Below are 19,345 nucleotides of genomic sequence, written 5' to 3'. Positions count from 1 at the left end.
AAAGTAATACTGTTGAGGTTGAACAGCTAACATACTAGATCCCAATTTATAGTTTTTCATACTGCAATGCAAGTGATAAGAATAGTCAATGGCAGTGTTGAAGGAAGAAATTGAAAATTGACAGTCGTCTCGTCTTGTTTTTGAGGAGGATAGGACAAGGACACTGGCTGTGTTAGTGGCAGAAGAATTGCTAATTAATTCATCAGCACTCGCAAATTAGTATGCTACAGCTAATAATGCACAACAGCTTTCTGCTGTTCATTATTAAGTGTTACATACTTGAGTTGCATACGCTTCCCTTATTTGTGTTAATGACAGATCCATAAGCAAGCTTCCACACTACTCTCAGAAGCCTGGCTGTTGGCATTGGCATGTGCGTGTGTGAGCGCGTGCCTTCATCGTAAGGAAAACAAGATGCTGTGTTTGAGGGGGCCCTGATTATGATGCACATGGCAACTCACTTCATTCATGGAGGTGTGTTGTGAAGCTAAACCGCTTTGTCTAGTCCTGTAAGCTGCGTTTGAGGGTCAACGACTTTGACCCGAGTACAAACGCCTCCATCACCTTGGCCTCATTGGCATTTCCCAGTAATGGTGAGCCAACAGACACAGGGGAGAACACGTTATTCTTTTCTTTTTTCTGTTCTAGACTGGAGACAACTCGCATCAAATCTCTGTTAATTCAATTGACATTTGAAACTTCCCCAGCCTATGTTTTAACAATAACAACCAAAAAACAAAATGCTTGCCACGCATGCCCAAGTGGGCACTTAAGATAAAAAAGAAAAGCAACATATATCAAGTCAACTGACATCACAGTCATAATGCAGTATTTTAGCCCTGCGTGTCCTCTGATGCATGTCAAAATGGACATTAACGCCATCACCATCATTTTGCTGAGGTGATATCTATCTACACTGGAAACGGAGCAAAGAGGTGAGGCAGCAGACAGATTCGCCCCCATTAAAATGAGCAGTGGATGGTTTCAGGAGAGCTTGCCAGAACCACAGGAGGCAGACTAAATGATTATGGTTCAACAACAATGCTGTGGCTCGCAGAAAACTACTGGAGCCTCGGCAGGATATTGTGGCCAAGAGAAATTAATGGAGGGTAGGAGAGAGAAAGACAGGGAGGGAGGGAGACACATTGTGCCTTTTATATGGGGCTGCAAGCACATCACGTCTTGCATTCATAGGGACAATAGAGATTAGAGAGTTAACCACCTATGTGCTATATACTTCATCGTACGACGAACAGCAAACCTAGCCGATCTACTACTTGTAGATCTTCGCCATTTACAACTTTCTTTTTCTTTGCCTATAATGGCATAGTAAAGTGGCTAAAAGAAAGAAGTAGTCGTGAGAGCTGCACTGCGGCATAGTAAGGGTTAAGCGGCTGCAGGCTGAGGCTAATGCAGATTGTCAGGAAGATAAGATTACCAGTTACTGGTGGTGGTTAATGGAAGCCACCACAGCCCTCCACTGACAGTTGACAGGAAAGGCAGGGATGAGGCCTGACCACAGATACAAGACAGAACATTTTACAGACAGCGAGACAGACACACACACACACACACACACACACTCCCATTTGCAGCAATTTAAAAAATAGCTTATATGTAGGCTAGTTTCCCTCACCTAGCTTTCACGAGACCTCCATCAGAAGAGACATAATTATCAGGGGAAAAAGCCTAATTCAAAGCCAGATTCCACACGATAACAGCAAACATCCCTTTGATTTTGTTGGAGGACAGATGTGAGGCATTATCATTTTTCTTTACCGGTGTAAATTGGGGGAGACCTGGACTAGAGAGAGATGACTGAAGCAGACAACCATGGTGGGAGAGGGGGAGAGCTGAGGATCATCCATGAAACACAGACCGACAACACCCAGTTCTGTCAAAAGCACAAACAGCAGATTCACAAAATGTGGAGAGAAAACAACCTCCTTTCTCATATAGTCTCACACCAGATAACACATTGTGTGCCCCGACAGCCAGTTAATAGTCATAGCAGTGTCCCTCACATGACGTGAGCTTATAAATCTGTTATTTTCGGCACAGGACAAAGCCATACAACAGAGTATGCACTGACCACATGATCACAAACAATGGCCGGGGTTAAAATCTATGTCCAGGGTACCGTCTGATTAAGTAATGTAAGAAACTTCGAAATCAAGGAGTTTGTGAAACGGTTAGGCTCCATGTTTTTTTCCTAACATAATGGCTCTTTGCAACTCGCCTAGATGCCAGTGTGCTACGTAGATGCCAGTGTGCTAGCCTATTTCCGCAGTATATGCCGTTATATTCCACACAGTCACTGTTTAAAACCCTGTGTGTGTGCGCGAGCGCGCGAGAGAGAGACTGACGCTGTACGATTGCAGATTAAACTCCAGCAAGAGAACATTATGAAACAAAGCCGGGGCTTTAGGGAGGGGAACGGGGGTCTGCTGGGGGGACTTGTAGCTCGGACATGGGAGTCCATTTCCTGGCACGGCTGCTGGGGCAAAAAAAGAGGCAATTAAGAAATGATTTTCACCTCACAGCTTGGGACAAATCCCATGCACTGCACCCCGCCCCACTCACTCCCTCTCGCTCACAAAGGCAAAGCCTGCAAGGCCTATGGGGCCTGGAGAGGGGGCACCGAGACACAGAAAAAGAGATAGAGAGATAGAGAGAGGGAGTGAGAGAGGGGCAACTGTGAGGAAGTGTGAGTCCGAATAATACAAAAAGGTGTATTAGCCAAGGGGGGGGGGGGGGAAATAAACCAGGAAAGAGAATGAGAGAAAGAGAACGAGAGAACGAGAGAGAGAGAGAGAGAGAGAGACCAGGGGAGACAGAGGGGAAGCAGAAGACAGCAGGGGAAGAGGTGAATGATGGCACTGGTGGAGCGGGAATGAAGAATGAAGGTGATGCATGAGGGCCGATTAGATGGCGCCCGTGTATCTGGGGAAGGGAAGGAAGGAGCCCTCCGCAGAACCAGAGAAAGACAGAGGAGGACGAAGAAAAGGGCAGAGCAGCGCCGCAGACAGCTCTCTACTGCTGGTAATTGAGCTCAAAGGGAGCCTGAATGGGAGGTAAAATAAATGAACTTTAGGTCTGCTGCCTCAAGAACACAGCAGCAGGTACAGTAGAGCCAGGTGTGGGAAATGAACGCTTACACACAGACTGGGATGAGGAGGAATAAGTGGGTCGTGCATATCAGTCGAGCAGGTCTAGTTGGATACATTAGGTGTTTTTTGGCTATCCATTTATCCATGGGCCAACTCATCTAGATATTTCTTTCTCTTCCTTTTCTCTGGGTGATTCTAGTGAGTTGGTTTGCTCATTAGCAAGGGGAACCTGAAGAGTCTCGCGTCGAGTTGTAGCATGTATGCTATTCTGAAGCTAACCATATATGCAAATTATGTGGGGAAGTGGTGTGTGCCCGCTTGCAGCCAGTCTGTTTATATGATGTAGCTACTAGCTAGTTAGCCCAATAACATTTGCTACCCTAATGCGCACGTAATTGTCAAGTACCATGTGCAATTTTGAAATAGGTGAAAACCTTCTACCACTGCCTGCCAACTTGGCCTGTAGATGCACAAGGCCATCGCCGTCTTGCTCAGGCACCTCTCACAAGCCACACGTCTTCCCTGTTGATTTGCATACTGTTGGCTTCGGAATATCGTACACTTCGGGTTGTGAACAAGTTAATGTCATCTCATCTGGTTCACTGTGGGATGCCAGGTAACATGGTAGAGGCAGTCACACACCTCTGGCTGTGTGTCACACAAAGCTGCGAGACACTTTAATGAAGTGTAGATTCATACCGATGACAAAACCCTCGACCAAGACATCGCCATTGGCTGTCAAAAGTGACACCATATCCTTTCCACACCACCCCCGACAGCTGCAAGTAATCAAATCACGCTGTGCAAAAAAAATTATCCCGTTTAATTTTCACGTCAATTAAGTTGTATGCTACTATTATATTTACAGTTTCATACCTTTCTGACTGTGTGCATGTGTGACAAATCAGCCCACCAGACAAGAAGTGAAAATAACCGTCTGAAGTGAATGAACAGGATGAGCAATACCGACTGCCATGCTCGACTCCAGCAGAGCTGCAATGGTGGTGGTAACAGTTTGTTTAATTTAGGAACGTCTGTCAGTAATGGTAAAACATGACCACCCAGTAAGTTCGTCTGTAAACATGCCAAATTCATAAATTAGATGCGGTTTGTATTAATTCAGGCTTTTGCAATTCACTAGTGGTATGTGGGGGGTGGAGGTAAACTGACATTTAGTAAGTGAAGTAAAATGTTTCTGGTTATCTGCGTTTCAATATACAAAAAAATAAAGTATACATAGAGTACAGGTTGTTAATTTGCAGAAACACACACACACTCGATTTCTTATCTGGATGCAAGATGCATCTAACAGCTTCACTAAAGACAAAGTCTGACCAGATGCTCACTGGAGAATCTAACTTTTACATCAGTTTTTCACACCCTAAAGTGCCAGCTCTGAAGCTAAGAGGAAGAGATAGCCACTGTGCCTGTTGCTATAGAAACAGTGGGGGGGGGGGGGCTCCATCTGACATACATGGAGAATTAAAAGGAAAGGGGGTGGAGGGGGGCACATTTTGTAGTCACCATGGTAGCCTGCTGTTGGGTGACTTACAGATTATACAGTATTTACACACAGCACATGCAACAGTTTGTTTGTTTATATTTGTGTTTTTGCGCTAACTAGCACCTGGATTACCAATTTCTTCAAATCTGGCAAAGAGTTCTGAGAAGTAGCGCGCACGCATGTATCGCCGCATGGCCCTGAGTCGACCGCACATTACCTCATTTCCTTTCCACGTGACATTCTTTATTATAAAAACAGCATAAAAAAAGGAAAGGAAACAAGCTAGGCCTTACGTCAACCTGTCTTTGTGCTTTGCTGCTCAAGAACTTAGGCGAGGCTATTAAATTCATGTTTTTGAAAATTCCACCCTAGATTGAATGCATTGTTTGAATTGTTCGTCTTGTCGTAAGGTTTTTGCTTCTTGACGATCACAGGTTGTGATTACCAGGGTTAGCCTTTTTCCCCCGCAGGCATTGCAACGTTTGATCCAGGGCCAGGGGAGGCTGGACAGACACACAGGCCAGACTCTGGCTCTCTCTTCCCTGGGTGTACCATACACTCTACCCCCCTGCTGTGAGGCCTGGAGCAAAACAAGCAGGCAGGAAGGCAGTAAAAATACGAGGTTGAAAACAGGGAGAGCAATACCTTTGACAATCCCCAAGCTTCTCTCTATGGAAAACATAAAAGCAGCTATATTGCCTTTGTAAAAAAAAAAAGGCAGAAAAGAAAGATCAATAAAGTACGAAAAATCAATATACCCCAACCCTGAGTTGTGTTAATTCATACAGAACAGCTTTTCAAGTGTGAATCATTCTCTTTATGCTGACAAAGAATGTACTATGACGACAATCAACAGCTCGTCAAACGTAGCTAATGTTGGCTAGCACCATGACAGGCTGGAATACCTGCGTGTGCATGTGTGTGTGAGAGGGGGAGTCACACAGCTGTATGTGATCAAACCGGAGAGGCTTCCAAAGTTTCCTTTGGCCGGCGAAAGCAAAACAAAACGGAACAGTGGAGGCCGGGTGGAAGAACGCAGGAACCCAGCAAAGGAGAGAGGGGCAGAGAAACAGAGGATGAGCAGAGAGAAAAATGCTGCGAACATAATTATTTTCATCCAGCAAATTATTAACATACACACACATAAACTAAATTCAAAGGGAGCGATGAAAGCTTCAGATAAATTCCTGCCCCTCCTCGAGGAGAGAATTCTCAGCTAAGCATAGAGAAAATACCTCAGTTTCCTCCCTCTCTGTTGCGCTGAGTAATGGCATAGAGTGAAAGAGGTGAGAGGGAGGGAGGGAGAGAAAGAGAGGGGGGAGGAATCCACTCAGTATTCTATTACAAGACACGACAGGGCCGCAGAGGGAAGTAATACGTTTCTCCTGGCTGTTGGTCGGTGGGGGTGTTCTACGAACGCAAAGTCAACGTGTATATATTGACCTGCGAATCAAATAAACCAAATTATTCTGCCTCATTCAATCCTCCCCTTGCCCCGCCGGTCTGCCTCTCCCGTTTCCTCGCATGCAAGCTGACGCAGGAAGCACAACATCCGGCAACACAGCAGTCCACCTCCCACCCCACAACGCACACACGCATTTCCACTTTTAGGACGTGCTCTCATCCAATCCTTCAAACACATTTGGGGGAGGCTTGAATTTGCGTGATCGTGATCTAAAGGCAGACACCATACCTGGCAACACTCCTCATTTTGGGGCAATCAAACTCCCTGTTAAAATGCACCAGAATACATGAAAATACATTTTAAAAAGGCAAAAAAAAAGTGGAGCTATTCTATACACATTTGTATCGCTGCATTCACAATACAGCTCGTAAATGTTTCCCCCCTTTGTATACATGGCTAGAGATTTTTCTAAACGTTTACTATTTTTGACACGTTTAAATGTTTATAAGTCGCAACCCTACTTAAGAGACATTGCCCTGGTCCAAACATCACATTAATTAACATTTCTCTAAAAGGATTGGGCAAAGACAAGCTCATCCAGTGGGACTGGACAATGAACAGCAAACAGTGGTTGTTTAGCCACTTTGCTCAACTGGTTCATTACTCCTCCAGGGAAGGAGGGGGCATCTGCCATCCTGAATTAGGGCTTCCATCGCAAAAGGGGCCAATCGCATGCTGAGAAGGTCTGCATTCAGGAGCTCTTTAACAGGAGGGAGGCCACCGTTTCGTAACTAGCCATGCATGTTGAAGAGACAAAAATGACCGCCATAAAAAGGGGGATAATGATAGTCGGATATAAAAAAGGAAAACTTCAGCGCTGAAAAACACCCTCGCGAGAGATTAAATGAGTGCGACCCGTCGGCCAAGTCAGCACACTGCCAAAATTGACCTAAAGAGAGCGGCCGAGGGCTCACTGGCAGGACGTAGCAGAATGCTCCATCATAAAAAGAATGATTCATAGATTACTGCATTGGGTGGCAGCCCAAAACGCCTGTAACACTTAACAAATACTGTTATGAGTGTACACCGATTCCAGTACTCAAGTCATCAATCCATCAACAATGTGTGTATGACCAAATATTTTCAAAGAGGGCTGTGACATGTAAACATCAAGGCGGTTTGTTTTGTTCAGTAATATCTACAAACAAGTTCACCATTTCCCTGTCTCAGCAACATGGTTGAGATGTTCCATATTGCTGCCTACACGGTCTTTACCGGCATATGTTTCACAGTGAAACTCTGGTATTACGGGCAGTAGGAGACGGAGTAATGGTAGATCAATACTGACTGAAGCCCTGCGCTGTTGCTTCATCCCTCGGGGCTTAATTCTCTGGCCATGTAAAGACGACTGTGTCACAATAGAGGATCAGATGGGATTGACCGCAGGATGAAAATATAAAGAGTGTTTATTAAACTCATGTAGCTGAGAGAGAGAGAGATTGTGAGGTGAGATCAGTCAAAGGAGGGTACATATTACAGCCGTCCTCAAATACAGAAATTCTTGTGTGATAAATGTTGACTAATCAAAACTAACATTTTGTTCATCAGACCAGCCATTAATTGATTAATCGTGAGAGGAAACCAGTAATAGATTAATTTAAAACCTCCATTCTGAATTTCATATTGCTTAGAGGACAGTTCAGGCCTGCACTCAGTTTTGAAAGCCACGGCACTTCCAAGTCCTCAATGAGAACCCATGGCATAAAATATATAAATTACATTCTTGAGACATTGCCTTTAAAAGCCTCCTTTGACATTCTCCTAGCACTGTGTCCTCCGTGGTCTCATGTAAAGCCTGCAAAGACAAAGCTAAACCGTTGATTCAGCTTCATAGGGATACTGAACGGATAAGCCACGCACACGCGCCACACACACAGAGAGCAAGCATACGTGCTCACCCGCATGATCACGCACACAACCACACACATCAGAGACTCTCAGGGCCTGACCAGCTGTCTCACTCCCCCATCTCCGTCCAAACCCACAGGAGCAGGAGGACATAAATCACTGCACAAAATGGAGACATGGTGTGTTCACACGCACGCACGTCGTACACACACACATACACATCTAAGTCTTGCAAAATTATGCAGTAAAACACACCTACACACAGCTATGTTTATATGATGTTTTACATACACCAATGACAGTCACACCCAGGTTCATGTCATCATGTGCGTTACGGTTAACCGACACGTACATAAAGTATCTGCAAGTCACCTTGCTAGGTTGGCCATCCAAACCGGTTTAACTCCCCTTCTGACTGCGGGTGTACAGGTATGGACCTTTGACTGTGTGTGTGTGTGTGTGTGTGTGTGCGTCGCACCTTCTGCCCACGCAGAAGAGTTTGTGTTCGATGCCAACAGCTGATAATAAACGGTCACATTAGATAACACGTATTGGTGCATGTGCTTTTATTTGTGTGTGTATGTTGTGTGTGACATAACTCTGCGATAAACAGGAGTGAGCTGAGGAGAGGGAGTGTGAAGTGTTTGTAGAGTGTATTGGAGGACAAGAGCCAAGCGGAGATGTGTTTGGCCGCGGTACCGGCCTTAGCAAATTGAAGGCGTCAGTTTAGAGTGGGCCTGTAATGAAGCAGTAAAGCCCCGTCAACGTAGACCTCATTTAAAGAACCTCACTTCACCGAAAACTAAATAAGATTAACTAAGATTTAAAATGGAGGTTGGCCTCGTCTGCTTCGTTTCCCAGAGAGTTTTGTAGCGGCTGGGCCCTGTGAGAGTAGACAGGGGCCGTCGGTGGAGATGTGGGGCTGCGGCGTGGGAAGAACTGCTTCCTCAAAATACTTTTGAGTAGGATATACAGTCTCTAGTCTAGATCCTCGTCCAGTAGGAGTACACATGTTTACAACCGGGGGGTTGGGGGTTCACTGAGATGTGGGAAAATATATACCGTTGCAGAATTCTACAATGGAATGCAGAATGCATTTCCATCAATGTCTAGAGGGGTATTGTGCGTTTCTATCGGATAATCTTACCCAAAGATTTATGCATGTGCTGCATACTGTTGGCGTATGCAGCAGTACATGGCCCCTGGCGTGTTCGAAGCGCCTCTGGAGTGTTCTACGCTTCGACATGGTCATGAATGTGGCCCTGACTTGAACCATCTCGTCTTCTGAAACGAAGACACTCAGCGGAGCGGAACAGAGGTAGAGAGCAACTTGAGAAGTTGTATTTGCTGTTGGCCGTGTTTCAGTGGTGCTATCACTGTGCCACACGTTGGCTTGAGTTCAACCGCGTGGTTTCACCCCTGTGCCCTGGCCTTACAACCCCCGTATGGGGACTTTTTTCAGGGAACAGTTGCCCAGAGAACAATTCTTGGCACTAGGGACACAAAACGACAGGGGCTCTGAACCGTGTGGAACATTCGATAGGGCCTTTTAAACGCTACATAGACATTCTAGTGGCTCCAGTCGATTCTCTCATCTTTCCTGCTCACTGCACATCACACTTAAATAAAACAGGTTGTTAAAAAAAAAAGTTAAAAGACACACTGTTGATGCCAGAGCCACAATACACTTACACTCCAGGTTGCCCTGGTAACTGCAGTGACTGTGAGGTTCGCGACAGTGAACCCTGCCATGTTGTGCACATGAAGAGAAGGGCGCCAGTGAAAGAGGAATTTGCATTGAAACATAAGGTTAAATGAAGCGCATTGAGGCTCTCTTCATGGGCCGACATGGGGCCCACAGGTCAATTGGACAGCCCCAGAACTGGAAAGCGATGATAGGATAGAGAGAAAGAGAGAGCGAGCAAGAGAGGGAGAGAGAGAAGTGAGGGAGAGAAAAGAGGAAGAGAGTGTGTGCCCCACGCTCTATTTTTATTTCCACTTCTTCTAGTGCACCCTCAACAAACACACACACACACACACACACACACACACACCACAGTGGAGGTTCAAATTTGGCCCTCATCAGTTGTGTGCCTGATGAAACAAACACTGACAGCCTCTTTACATTTGTAAAGACCCCAGTAGCAGCTGTGCTTGTCCCACACACACACCCCATGCACACAAACACACACACTCACAGGCACTGCCTTTGAATCAGAGGCCTACAGCCCCAGCTGGGGCCGGCAGGAAAAGCAGACTCGGCACAAAATGGACCCTGGCTGCATGGTGCAGCTCTCTGCCATGCTCTCCTGCTACTCTTCCACGGCACGCACGCACACACTGTCATGTTCTGTTAATCAGAACAACGCTGCCGCACATTAGCGCTTCATACCTCACTCAATAACCCCCCCTTCATGAATTAAGACAAAAATCTAACTAGAACATGGTTTAGAAACAGTTCAGCAACAACTCTTGCTCACCACTATCACTAATCAACTTGCCAACAAAAGGCATTGATGATTAAGTATCCTCAGAGAGAACACAACAAAAACCTGAAACAGCAGGTTAAGACCACTTTCACTCCCAGTCCCTTCATGTTGGCTTCTGTCAATCACAGAGGAAAGGGGTAATTGCATGGCGTTGTTTACTTTTATTAAGGACCCTCCCCCCCACATTACACACACACCCACCCACCCATGTTTGCTTTTATTAAGGACCCCACACATACACACTTTCATTTCTGTTCATGACTGATGAATTTTAAAAACACTCAATGACATTATGTTTGTTGAAGGAAGAGTAACAAACCGTACTCGTGTTTCAAGGGAATGGTTAAGCCAAGCATGTATAATTGTCTTACGCTAATTAGGGTTGGGGGTGTGTTGGTATAAGAGGAGGTGAGTGGGGGTCATTTTTTTGGAAGGGGGGGGGGCGTCCCATCTCAAAGCTTGGTGGGCGGCAGGGTGGGGGGCCTTGGGGATCTGACTCGTCCAGGGTGTTATACGCACCGAGCCTAGTTTGGTCTGAGCCAGACTCAATAACAACCTCAGCTGCTGAAAAAACGTGGCAGATGTGAGGCACGTGCACGCACGTACGGGTGGAAGAAAGAAAAAAAACATGCACGCCCACTTCACGAACGTGCACAAAGGCGCATCATTCCCAACCCTGAACGTTTTGGCTCCAGTGCTAATTATAACCCCAAGTTATGAATAGACCTTATAAAAAAAGGCTTGTCCAGTTTTAGAGAGACATTGTTGGACCTCTCAGCCAGGCTCTGTTTAAGCTGGGACTTTTTGTTTCAGTTACTCATTACTGCCATGGCACATCCTGCTTCCTCAATGCATAGACAGTCGCAAATCAGCTGACAATCTAAAAATGTGGATTTTTTTTGGGTCATTAAACAAGAATATGAGATTGACCAAACATGGTGGAGGAAGAGGTGGTCTGACCTACATAAAGTCTTTAACAGGGTCATCTTCATCTGTAAGACTTCTAAAGGGTGGTTAGTGTGCAGAGAACCATGGCATGAGTTAACATTTATGACCAGTGGCAAATCAAACGTAGGCCACAGTAATTAAACAGTAAAACACTACAGTAAATGGCAATTCCGGCATTTAAATGTCGAGTCTGTTCACCAGACTATGTTTTTGGTTCATGTAGCCTACTTTCGCTGAAACTGCAAAAAGAGAAAAAAAGAGAAAAAAAGCACCATGCAGCAGCTGTGAATGAACCCACGTGGGTAGTTTAAATGCCTGAACATTTTAAAGAGAAGAAAAAAACAGAGAAGACATTTATACTTTTCAGTGGATCCATCATTGCTACTGTAGCAATGATACTCACAGTGGAGTAGACCATAATCGTTTAAACGTGAATTTGATAGCCAAATAGTCCCTGCTCACAAAATAGGAAAAAAAGGGAAAACTAAGCTGCTGGAATTGAAGGAAGCCAAAAGGGGGGAAATGTTTTTTGGAATGCATGAAAACAAACCCCTTTGTCACATGACATCACGCGTGCTTGATTATCATTAATTGTTTATGTATTCTTAAACCTGTTGCTCAGGCTCGTGTCTTCAGCAAAATGTTCAAGGGAAGTATATATATATATATATATATATATTATTTAATCATTCTGTAATCCAAATATACCGCGGGACTGGGGACAACAAGCAAAGACTTTTCAGAGGATTCCAATTGCTCGAGTATGAGTGGGGCTTTTCATCTTTATTTCATTTATTTTTGTTGGGGGGCAACTAAAGTGTAACTGTTAAGGCAAAAATGTGTCAATGACGATAATTCATTGCAACAATGCATTAAAACACGAGCAGACGCGCTAAACTTCAGCCCAGGGGACATAACACGCTCATGGGCTTGTTGGAGGTGAAAACGATACATGGTAAACTTGGCCGCACGATATGCTGAGCACACACTTTACAAGATTAGATCTTTGTTGCATCTGTGCAGAGAGAGAGAGACTAGTGGGCGAACATAACTAATAAGACACAACCCAAACTAACCACAATGTATAACTATTTATTATTTAGCGATTATTTCCTAAAATTCAGCGGCGTTTACAGTTAACTTCTTGCAGGAAGGAAAATGGTTGCTTGTTCTTGGTATGGCTTCACACACATTCGTGAGCCTCTGCAATGCGACTGAAAAAACACAAGACAGGCTCCTTAAAAACGGGAGATCACTCAAAACAACCGGGTGGCCGATCAAACTGGACCTATAACACACCATTTAATGTGCATTAAACAGAGAGACAACCCCGTGTGCATTGCAAAAGAATGGAAGAATAATGCCTCAGCAGTGCCCAGTCTCTCGTCTACTGCATAATATCTTCCATTCCGTTCACAGAGGTCACACTCTTCAATCCCGATGTATACCTCGTCGTACGACGGGGTTGCTTGTCGAAAAGAGCCGATCTTCAAGCATGACAACGCGTCGCGGTCGCGGCGCTAGCTTTCACATCCGTTATTTTTTCGGGCAAGCAACGCCGTCGTCAGTGTTGCCATGTTTTGTGAGATAAATAAGCAACCAGGTCTAGGAAAACAAGCCCAAAAGTAGTAACTAGGCCACGTGAGATGCGTTTTGAGCTTGTAGATCTGCTATTTTCAAAAACTCTTGCAATAAAATTTGGAATATTTTTTAAACATTCTTTAACAACACAAATGCTCCCTGGCACAAAACATGATTGAAAATATTTGAGAACCACTAGTTTATATAATAATGACTAAATAAGCAAGTACACTTTCGAAACAAGCCCCCAAAAAACCCGCAACCACCAATGTTTACAAGCAACTTTACAGAAAGTGAAGCCCAAAGTCGCTTATAATAAGCCGACATGGCAACACTGGCCGTCGTACGGCGGAGTATAAACTGTGCATTATGGAGAGAATTAAAGAGCCACACAGCAGTCCAACGAAATCATGTCGGTCCTCCTCGGAGCCTCTACTACAACCAGATACGTTCCACCCAAAAGAACACACTCTGAAACATCAACTACGAAGCCACCACAATGAGCTTCCACAATAAAGGGGTTTCCTTTTGGTAAATGACACAGTTTAAAGCTCAGCAGAATGAATGCCCAGCATGGGGTGATAATAAATGGAACCCGGAATAGCTGCTGTGCTGAGCCATGGCCGACAGGCTCTTCTTCACGGCTCTAGTCTGAATAGAGAGGCTGTAGGGGAGCAAACAAAGCCATTCTGAAAACAATCACGTAAACTCCTTTAATTTCCACATATCCCCCTTTCTCTTAACAGCAGCGTAAAAATGTCCATCTCCATCCCATCATCATCATCATCACGCATAAAGACTATTCTACCTTCCACCAAGAACCCTAATGCTGCTCTTAGTAGCTCGAAATTATCCCCCATATGTCGAAGAAACGTATGAATATGTATACTGAATGTCCGTTGAAATAAATAGAATAGTCATGTAATTGTTAACACGTGGAGAGGGGGGGGGGGACCCTGGCGTCTTTAAAAGGCTATTTGACCCAAATAGGATACAGCTGCGTAATCATAACCTTCACAGTCCAGGATGAAAGTTTATGCATTTTCATCAAAACAAGACGAAAGGCAAACTTGAAAAGACGACGGCATATGCGTTGGTTACTTACATATTTCTTTTGAATGATATTCCTCTTAGGTCTTTCTTTGCTCATTGTGCAATCCAAAATGTTATCGCTATAAAGAGAATGGCCACATGAATGTCTTTCTTTGACTCTCCTCGCGTCTCCCGGAGCTTCCAACACACACCAACACGCCAAACGACGGATTTAAATCCCCGGCTCCGCTGCGTGGAAGGAAAAGCTCGCAGGCTTTGCAGAACAAATCCTTCGTTCGGCTGCTTCGCTTCCCCCCGGCGAGGGCGACTATTTGGATACAAATCCTCCACGAAATGATTAATTAAGGCTCGGCGACGACGAGCACTGCTGACGGACAAAACCCAAACTCACGAAGGCATAACATAGTCAAAAAACAATTCGCGACAATAACTTCCATTCGCAGAACGACCAGCTCGGCTTCTTCTTCTTCTTGTCCTTCTCCTCTCGCTCCCCCACCGGCTCTTTCCAAAGACATGAATATTATTCTAATAGCCTACGCGAAAAAAAATCATCACCGACGCCACACGGCCGTTAACAACATAGTTACATCTTGTGCCGAGGTGGAGAATCGGCGGAAAAGGGCTAATAAATAAAATCAAAATGAAATGGGTTTTTGTTTTCTTTTTTTTGGGCTGGAGCTTTTTGCTTGCAGACGACGAGAGAAACTCTCCAGCGGGCACTGCTGTTCTGTGTGAGGCTCAGCTCCTTTCTTCCACACATCCAGCCTATCACCACGCGCCCCATTCAGCGGCAACTTCAAAAGCACATTTAAAGCCTCCTTTATGCCAGTGGTTCTCAACATGTGGGTCGGGACCGGGGTCCCCAGATGACAGTCAATCTTTTTTTTTTTATTGAATACTTTAGTCAGAAATGTAAACAGCATGTGGTACATTAAGGCTAAAAGGACAACACAAAAAAAGTCCTGGGGGATATCAGTGTGCTGGATAGCCGAAACGTTTGTTCTTTTGACATATACGAAACAATAAAAGAGAACTCACTCTTGCCACTCTGAGTGCGACCCCATTACCTTTATAAATGTTGTTAATCTAAGAGAATATCGCACCAGAGAAGTCAGAGCACGGTGGTAACAAAAAAGTTTTGTTCTGTTCCCTGCCATAATTGCAGTACTGAACAAACTTGTGACAATGTTTTTTCGTGGGCTGTACTGTGTGAATTTATTATTTATGGAGACAATGTGTTGCCTACTGACTCTACTCCTCCATACTGTATGCTGCTGTGTTTATACCTGTGTGTTTCTTGGTTGAACTGGCTGTGAAAACTCCCTCTGGGACAGTCTAAGTCTAAATCAAAATCTAATGGTCAGGGTTCTTCACCAAGTGTGGCACTTGTAACCTATCGTTCAACAACTGTCTCATACATATGCTTTTCATCTTGTGGACATGATATGACGAACCAGTGCTGCAAATGTGTAAATAAATGGTTTACAACACTTCTTGTTAGATTCAAGAGATTCTACTCCCTTGATCATCTGATAAACTGAAAGCGTGTGTGTGTGTGTGTGTGTGTGTGTGTGTGTGTGTGTGTGTGTGTGTGTGTGTGTGTGTGTGTGTGTGTGTGTGTGTGTGTGTGTGTGTGTGTGTGTGTGTGTGTGAGTGAGTGAGTGTGTGTGTTGTCAACCAGTAGGCAACCTACCAAACACCTGCGTCTAAATTTCTCAAAGTAAGTGTAGATGAGAGACCTCCTCCAACCACTGCAGATGTATTAGTTATACTGTATAGTGTATATAGCCTACGCTACCATACAAATTGGTTAAAATGTTTTGTCAAATGAAATAAGTCCCAGATTGCAGCTCAAAGCTTAAAGATGGAACCACTTGGTTTGAGTGTAATGACAACATGTAGGCCTAGTGCAGGGCATGGGTCTCAGAACTTCCTCTGATGCAGACTGACTGGTCATGATGACTGTGTGAATTCAGTGTAAGCAACCAAAACTTTAAACAAAGAGTTATAGCTAGAGTGTTTGTTCAATAACAGGAGTCTTCCTGTCTCTCCATCTTTTAAAAAAACAGAAAATACATTCAGGTGGGTGATCAGGCAGGCGATTAGGTGGGTTGCCAATTTCATCCAATCAGGGGAGAGTACATTTATAATTTCTTTGTGTCTTCACTTCCGATTTCACTTATTTATCCTGTATGAGTTACTACAGGTACTACACCTGAACATGTAGGCTATTTGCTGTTTATTAACAGTTGGAGAGACAGGGTGTTACTGAACAAACACTCTATAACAATGATGACTATCAAAATAATTAACTATTTAACTCTTATTTTAACAAAAGAAAATCACATACTGCACCTTTAATGGGAAGAACTATATAGATCACATTACATAAGTATCAGATTACTGAGAATTATGTACGTTCTGTTAATCAATTAGTTAATTAAGCTGTAATTATTCAATTGTAAACCCTTATTTAAAATGCCAAAACAGGTTGACAAATAACAATACATTCTTATGGATATTTATATTGTTAATTTAAAGCCATGTGCGAAATGTTTTGCATACCTTTCTGAGCTGTCTATTAAGTGAAGGGCTGTGTTTCCTGAAGCAAAGAAAGAGATATCTCTGAAAGCATATTCAGTCCCTGCCTGAATTCCACATAGTTTGGCTATGTTTGCCAGAATCCGAGAAATCCTTCTGATTTCATTATCACCCACGTAACGAGGAAAAGCTTATTGATTCATCATCCGTGTTTCGTGAAGATTTACCATAACATTCCCAATGATCAAAGCTCCAAACTTGCCCATGAATGCATGAACAAAGACACCAAATCAATAGCGGACAGATCAATAATTCTAAGTGAGGCTCGTGGACGACATGATATTTATGTAGTCCCCCATTAAATCATGATTCATCTCGTATGAATGGAATACATTGGATTTACGGATCAGGAAGGTACTGGTTATAATATAATATGGATAAAGGCCAGTGGATAATGGTAATGGTACTTTAAAAGGAAACCATTTATATTTATATGGAATTCAAATTTTATTTTTATGCCTATACATGTTAATAAAAATGCACACCACAGGTATGAACCTTTTTAGTATGCACATTACAAAATGTTGTTGTTCATATAGGTAATCTATTTTATAAATATGAGAATCATAATTTGTCATAATCATATGACAAATAGTGAAAATAGCCAATCTACAAGCTCACAACATGTCACTGTGTTGTTAGCTTGTAGATCTGCTATTTTGGAATATTAAATGTAACATGTAAAATTTTATTAATATGGTTAAAGCTTGGTAATAAAACGTACAGGTTTAGGCCTCTGCATACGGTATGGAAGACATTAACTTTTGATGGCAAAGAAGACCATTGGGTTATTCTGACACCAGGCTGTGAATATACAGCCTTTAACCCAGCCATCATATTGTGCTCTCTGGGGGATTTAGCGGGGTCTCCTGCCCTCCTTGTGCTGACATTTAGGTCCATATGAATCAATGAGACAGGCAGTACAGGGACGCCTTCGTATCACACACACACGCACGCGCGCGCACGCGCACGCACGCACGCACACACACACACACACACACACACACACACACTACAATTTCCTCAAAGTGTAGAGATGAATAGAACCTAAATAAATAACAATGGAATTAAATCTAATATTTCCCACTGTCTGATAAGATAGTGCCCCCTCCCCTTCCGCACCGGTCGTCCTGCTTATCTTTCAAGGAGTTAGGTTGTTTCAAACATCCAAGGGGTTTTTGAAGTATCCTCAATAAAAACAAAGTTATAAAAAAAAAACATCCAAGGGGTAGTAACATTAATGCAGTTTGTTCCACATCAACAACATATTAACTACTCGTTGTATGTCTTTATATGACAGACCAACGCAAAATGTATATCTGTCTGCCTGTCTATACAGACACACATACATAAATTAAATTAAATATACATTTTGGTAAGCCATAACTCTGCCAATAAAGGTGTGATGCTTTATAGAGATACACTGAGATTTGAACCTTCAACACTAGTAGCAAAGTGACATTGCCTATGCCATTGACCTATGGACGGAATCATTGCTTGTTTTGGTGACAAGTTATATTACGTCTATGACAATTTTATAATCAGTGTGTATGATGAGGCCAACACTGAAAAGGGACTCATTGTGGACAAGGCTTACCTTATGTGTTCTTGAATCAGCTGTCCTGTACATGTACCATGTATTACTGTGTGACTCTGAAATCTGATTTATACTTCCTCATCATAAGACGCGCACCAAAAATTGCGATCCACAAGCTCACAACACGTCGCATTGTGATGCGTTGTGAGCTTGTAGATCGGCTATTTTCAAATGAAAACAGCCGTGATTATGACAATGGTATTAACCCATTAAGACCGGGAAAGCATCTGTGTCAGTAAGATTTTAGCTATAACTATAGCAAAATATGTTTTTCAGAAAAGTCTCAGGATTTATAACAGTGGTTTAGAACAGTGGTTCACACAAAAACAGCGACACTGAGGTTCTGCTTCAGACGCATGCTGGGAATACTGGACTCAATAACTACTTGACTTCATCCCAGGTGTAGAGGCCTGGCAATGAGCAGACTTGTAAAAAAAATATCCCAGCCAGTGTTGGTCTGTGTGTCTTGTTATGTGTATGTCTGTGTACATGCATGTGTCTTGTTATGTGTATGTGTATACTACTATGTGCATGTGTGTGGTTTCAAGGGGGCTGTTTTGGCTGCACTGGACTGGTAAAGCGGACCAAAGAGTCAACCCTGGGGATGTATACTAGTGTGTGTGTGTGTGTGTGTGTGTGTGTGTGTGTGTGTGTGTGTGTGTGTGTGTGTGTGTGTGTGTGTGTGTGTGTGTGTGTGTGTGTGTGTGTGTTTGTGTTTGTGCACGTGTGTGTGTGAGTGAAGGAGGAGGCCAGGGATTGATTAGAGCTTTCGCTCTCAATGTGGTTAATTGCCCAGTGAGGCTGAGCAGACGGTACAGGCCAGATTGATGTCCGATAGCCAAGTGGAGGGGGAGTTGGAGTGTGTGTGTGTGTGTGTGTGTGTGTGTGTGTGTGTGTGTGTGTGTGTGTGTGTGTGTGCGTGTGCGTGTGCGTGTGCGTGTGCGTGTGTGTGTGTGTGTGTGTGTGTGTGTGTGTGCGCGCGCACACATGCGTGCGTGCATGCATGAGTGTGAGTCTGAGAGAGAAAGATGGTGGAGTTGTGTGTATTTGGGGTGGGGGGGGGGGGGTGGCGGGGGGACGAGGAGACGACAGGGGGACAGGGGACGACGACACTTGATTTACTGGACAGCTTGGAGCAGAGTAAAACAA

General features: G+C 43.9%; 1 protein-coding gene across 2 annotated transcripts in view; it reads right to left on the bottom strand.

Annotated features, from left to right (window-relative positions):
- The window catches only part of jarid2b (jumonji and AT-rich interaction domain containing 2b), a 141,755-nt gene extending 127,048 nt beyond the window's left edge, over nucleotides 1-14,707 (bottom strand). For both annotated transcript variants that reach the window (XR_013934070.1, XM_080442469.1), the window contains exon 1: nucleotides 14,051-14,707. Coding sequence is in view for 1 of the 2 variants with exons in the window: in XM_080442469.1 (XP_080298595.1) it covers nucleotides 14,051-14,095 (45 nt within the window). In the remaining variant the exon portion in view is untranslated. The remainder of the gene's footprint in view (nucleotides 1-14,050) is intronic.
- Nucleotides 14,708-19,345: the final 4,638 nt, after the last annotated feature.

Source organism: Gymnoscopelus braueri (assembly GCF_963280865.1).
Source record: "Gymnoscopelus braueri genome assembly, chromosome: 11".
Lineage (NCBI taxonomy): Eukaryota > Metazoa > Chordata > Actinopteri > Myctophiformes > Myctophidae > Gymnoscopelus > Gymnoscopelus braueri.
Note: the sequence above shows the minus strand (reverse complement) of the source record. Positions and strands in the feature narration are given on the sequence as shown.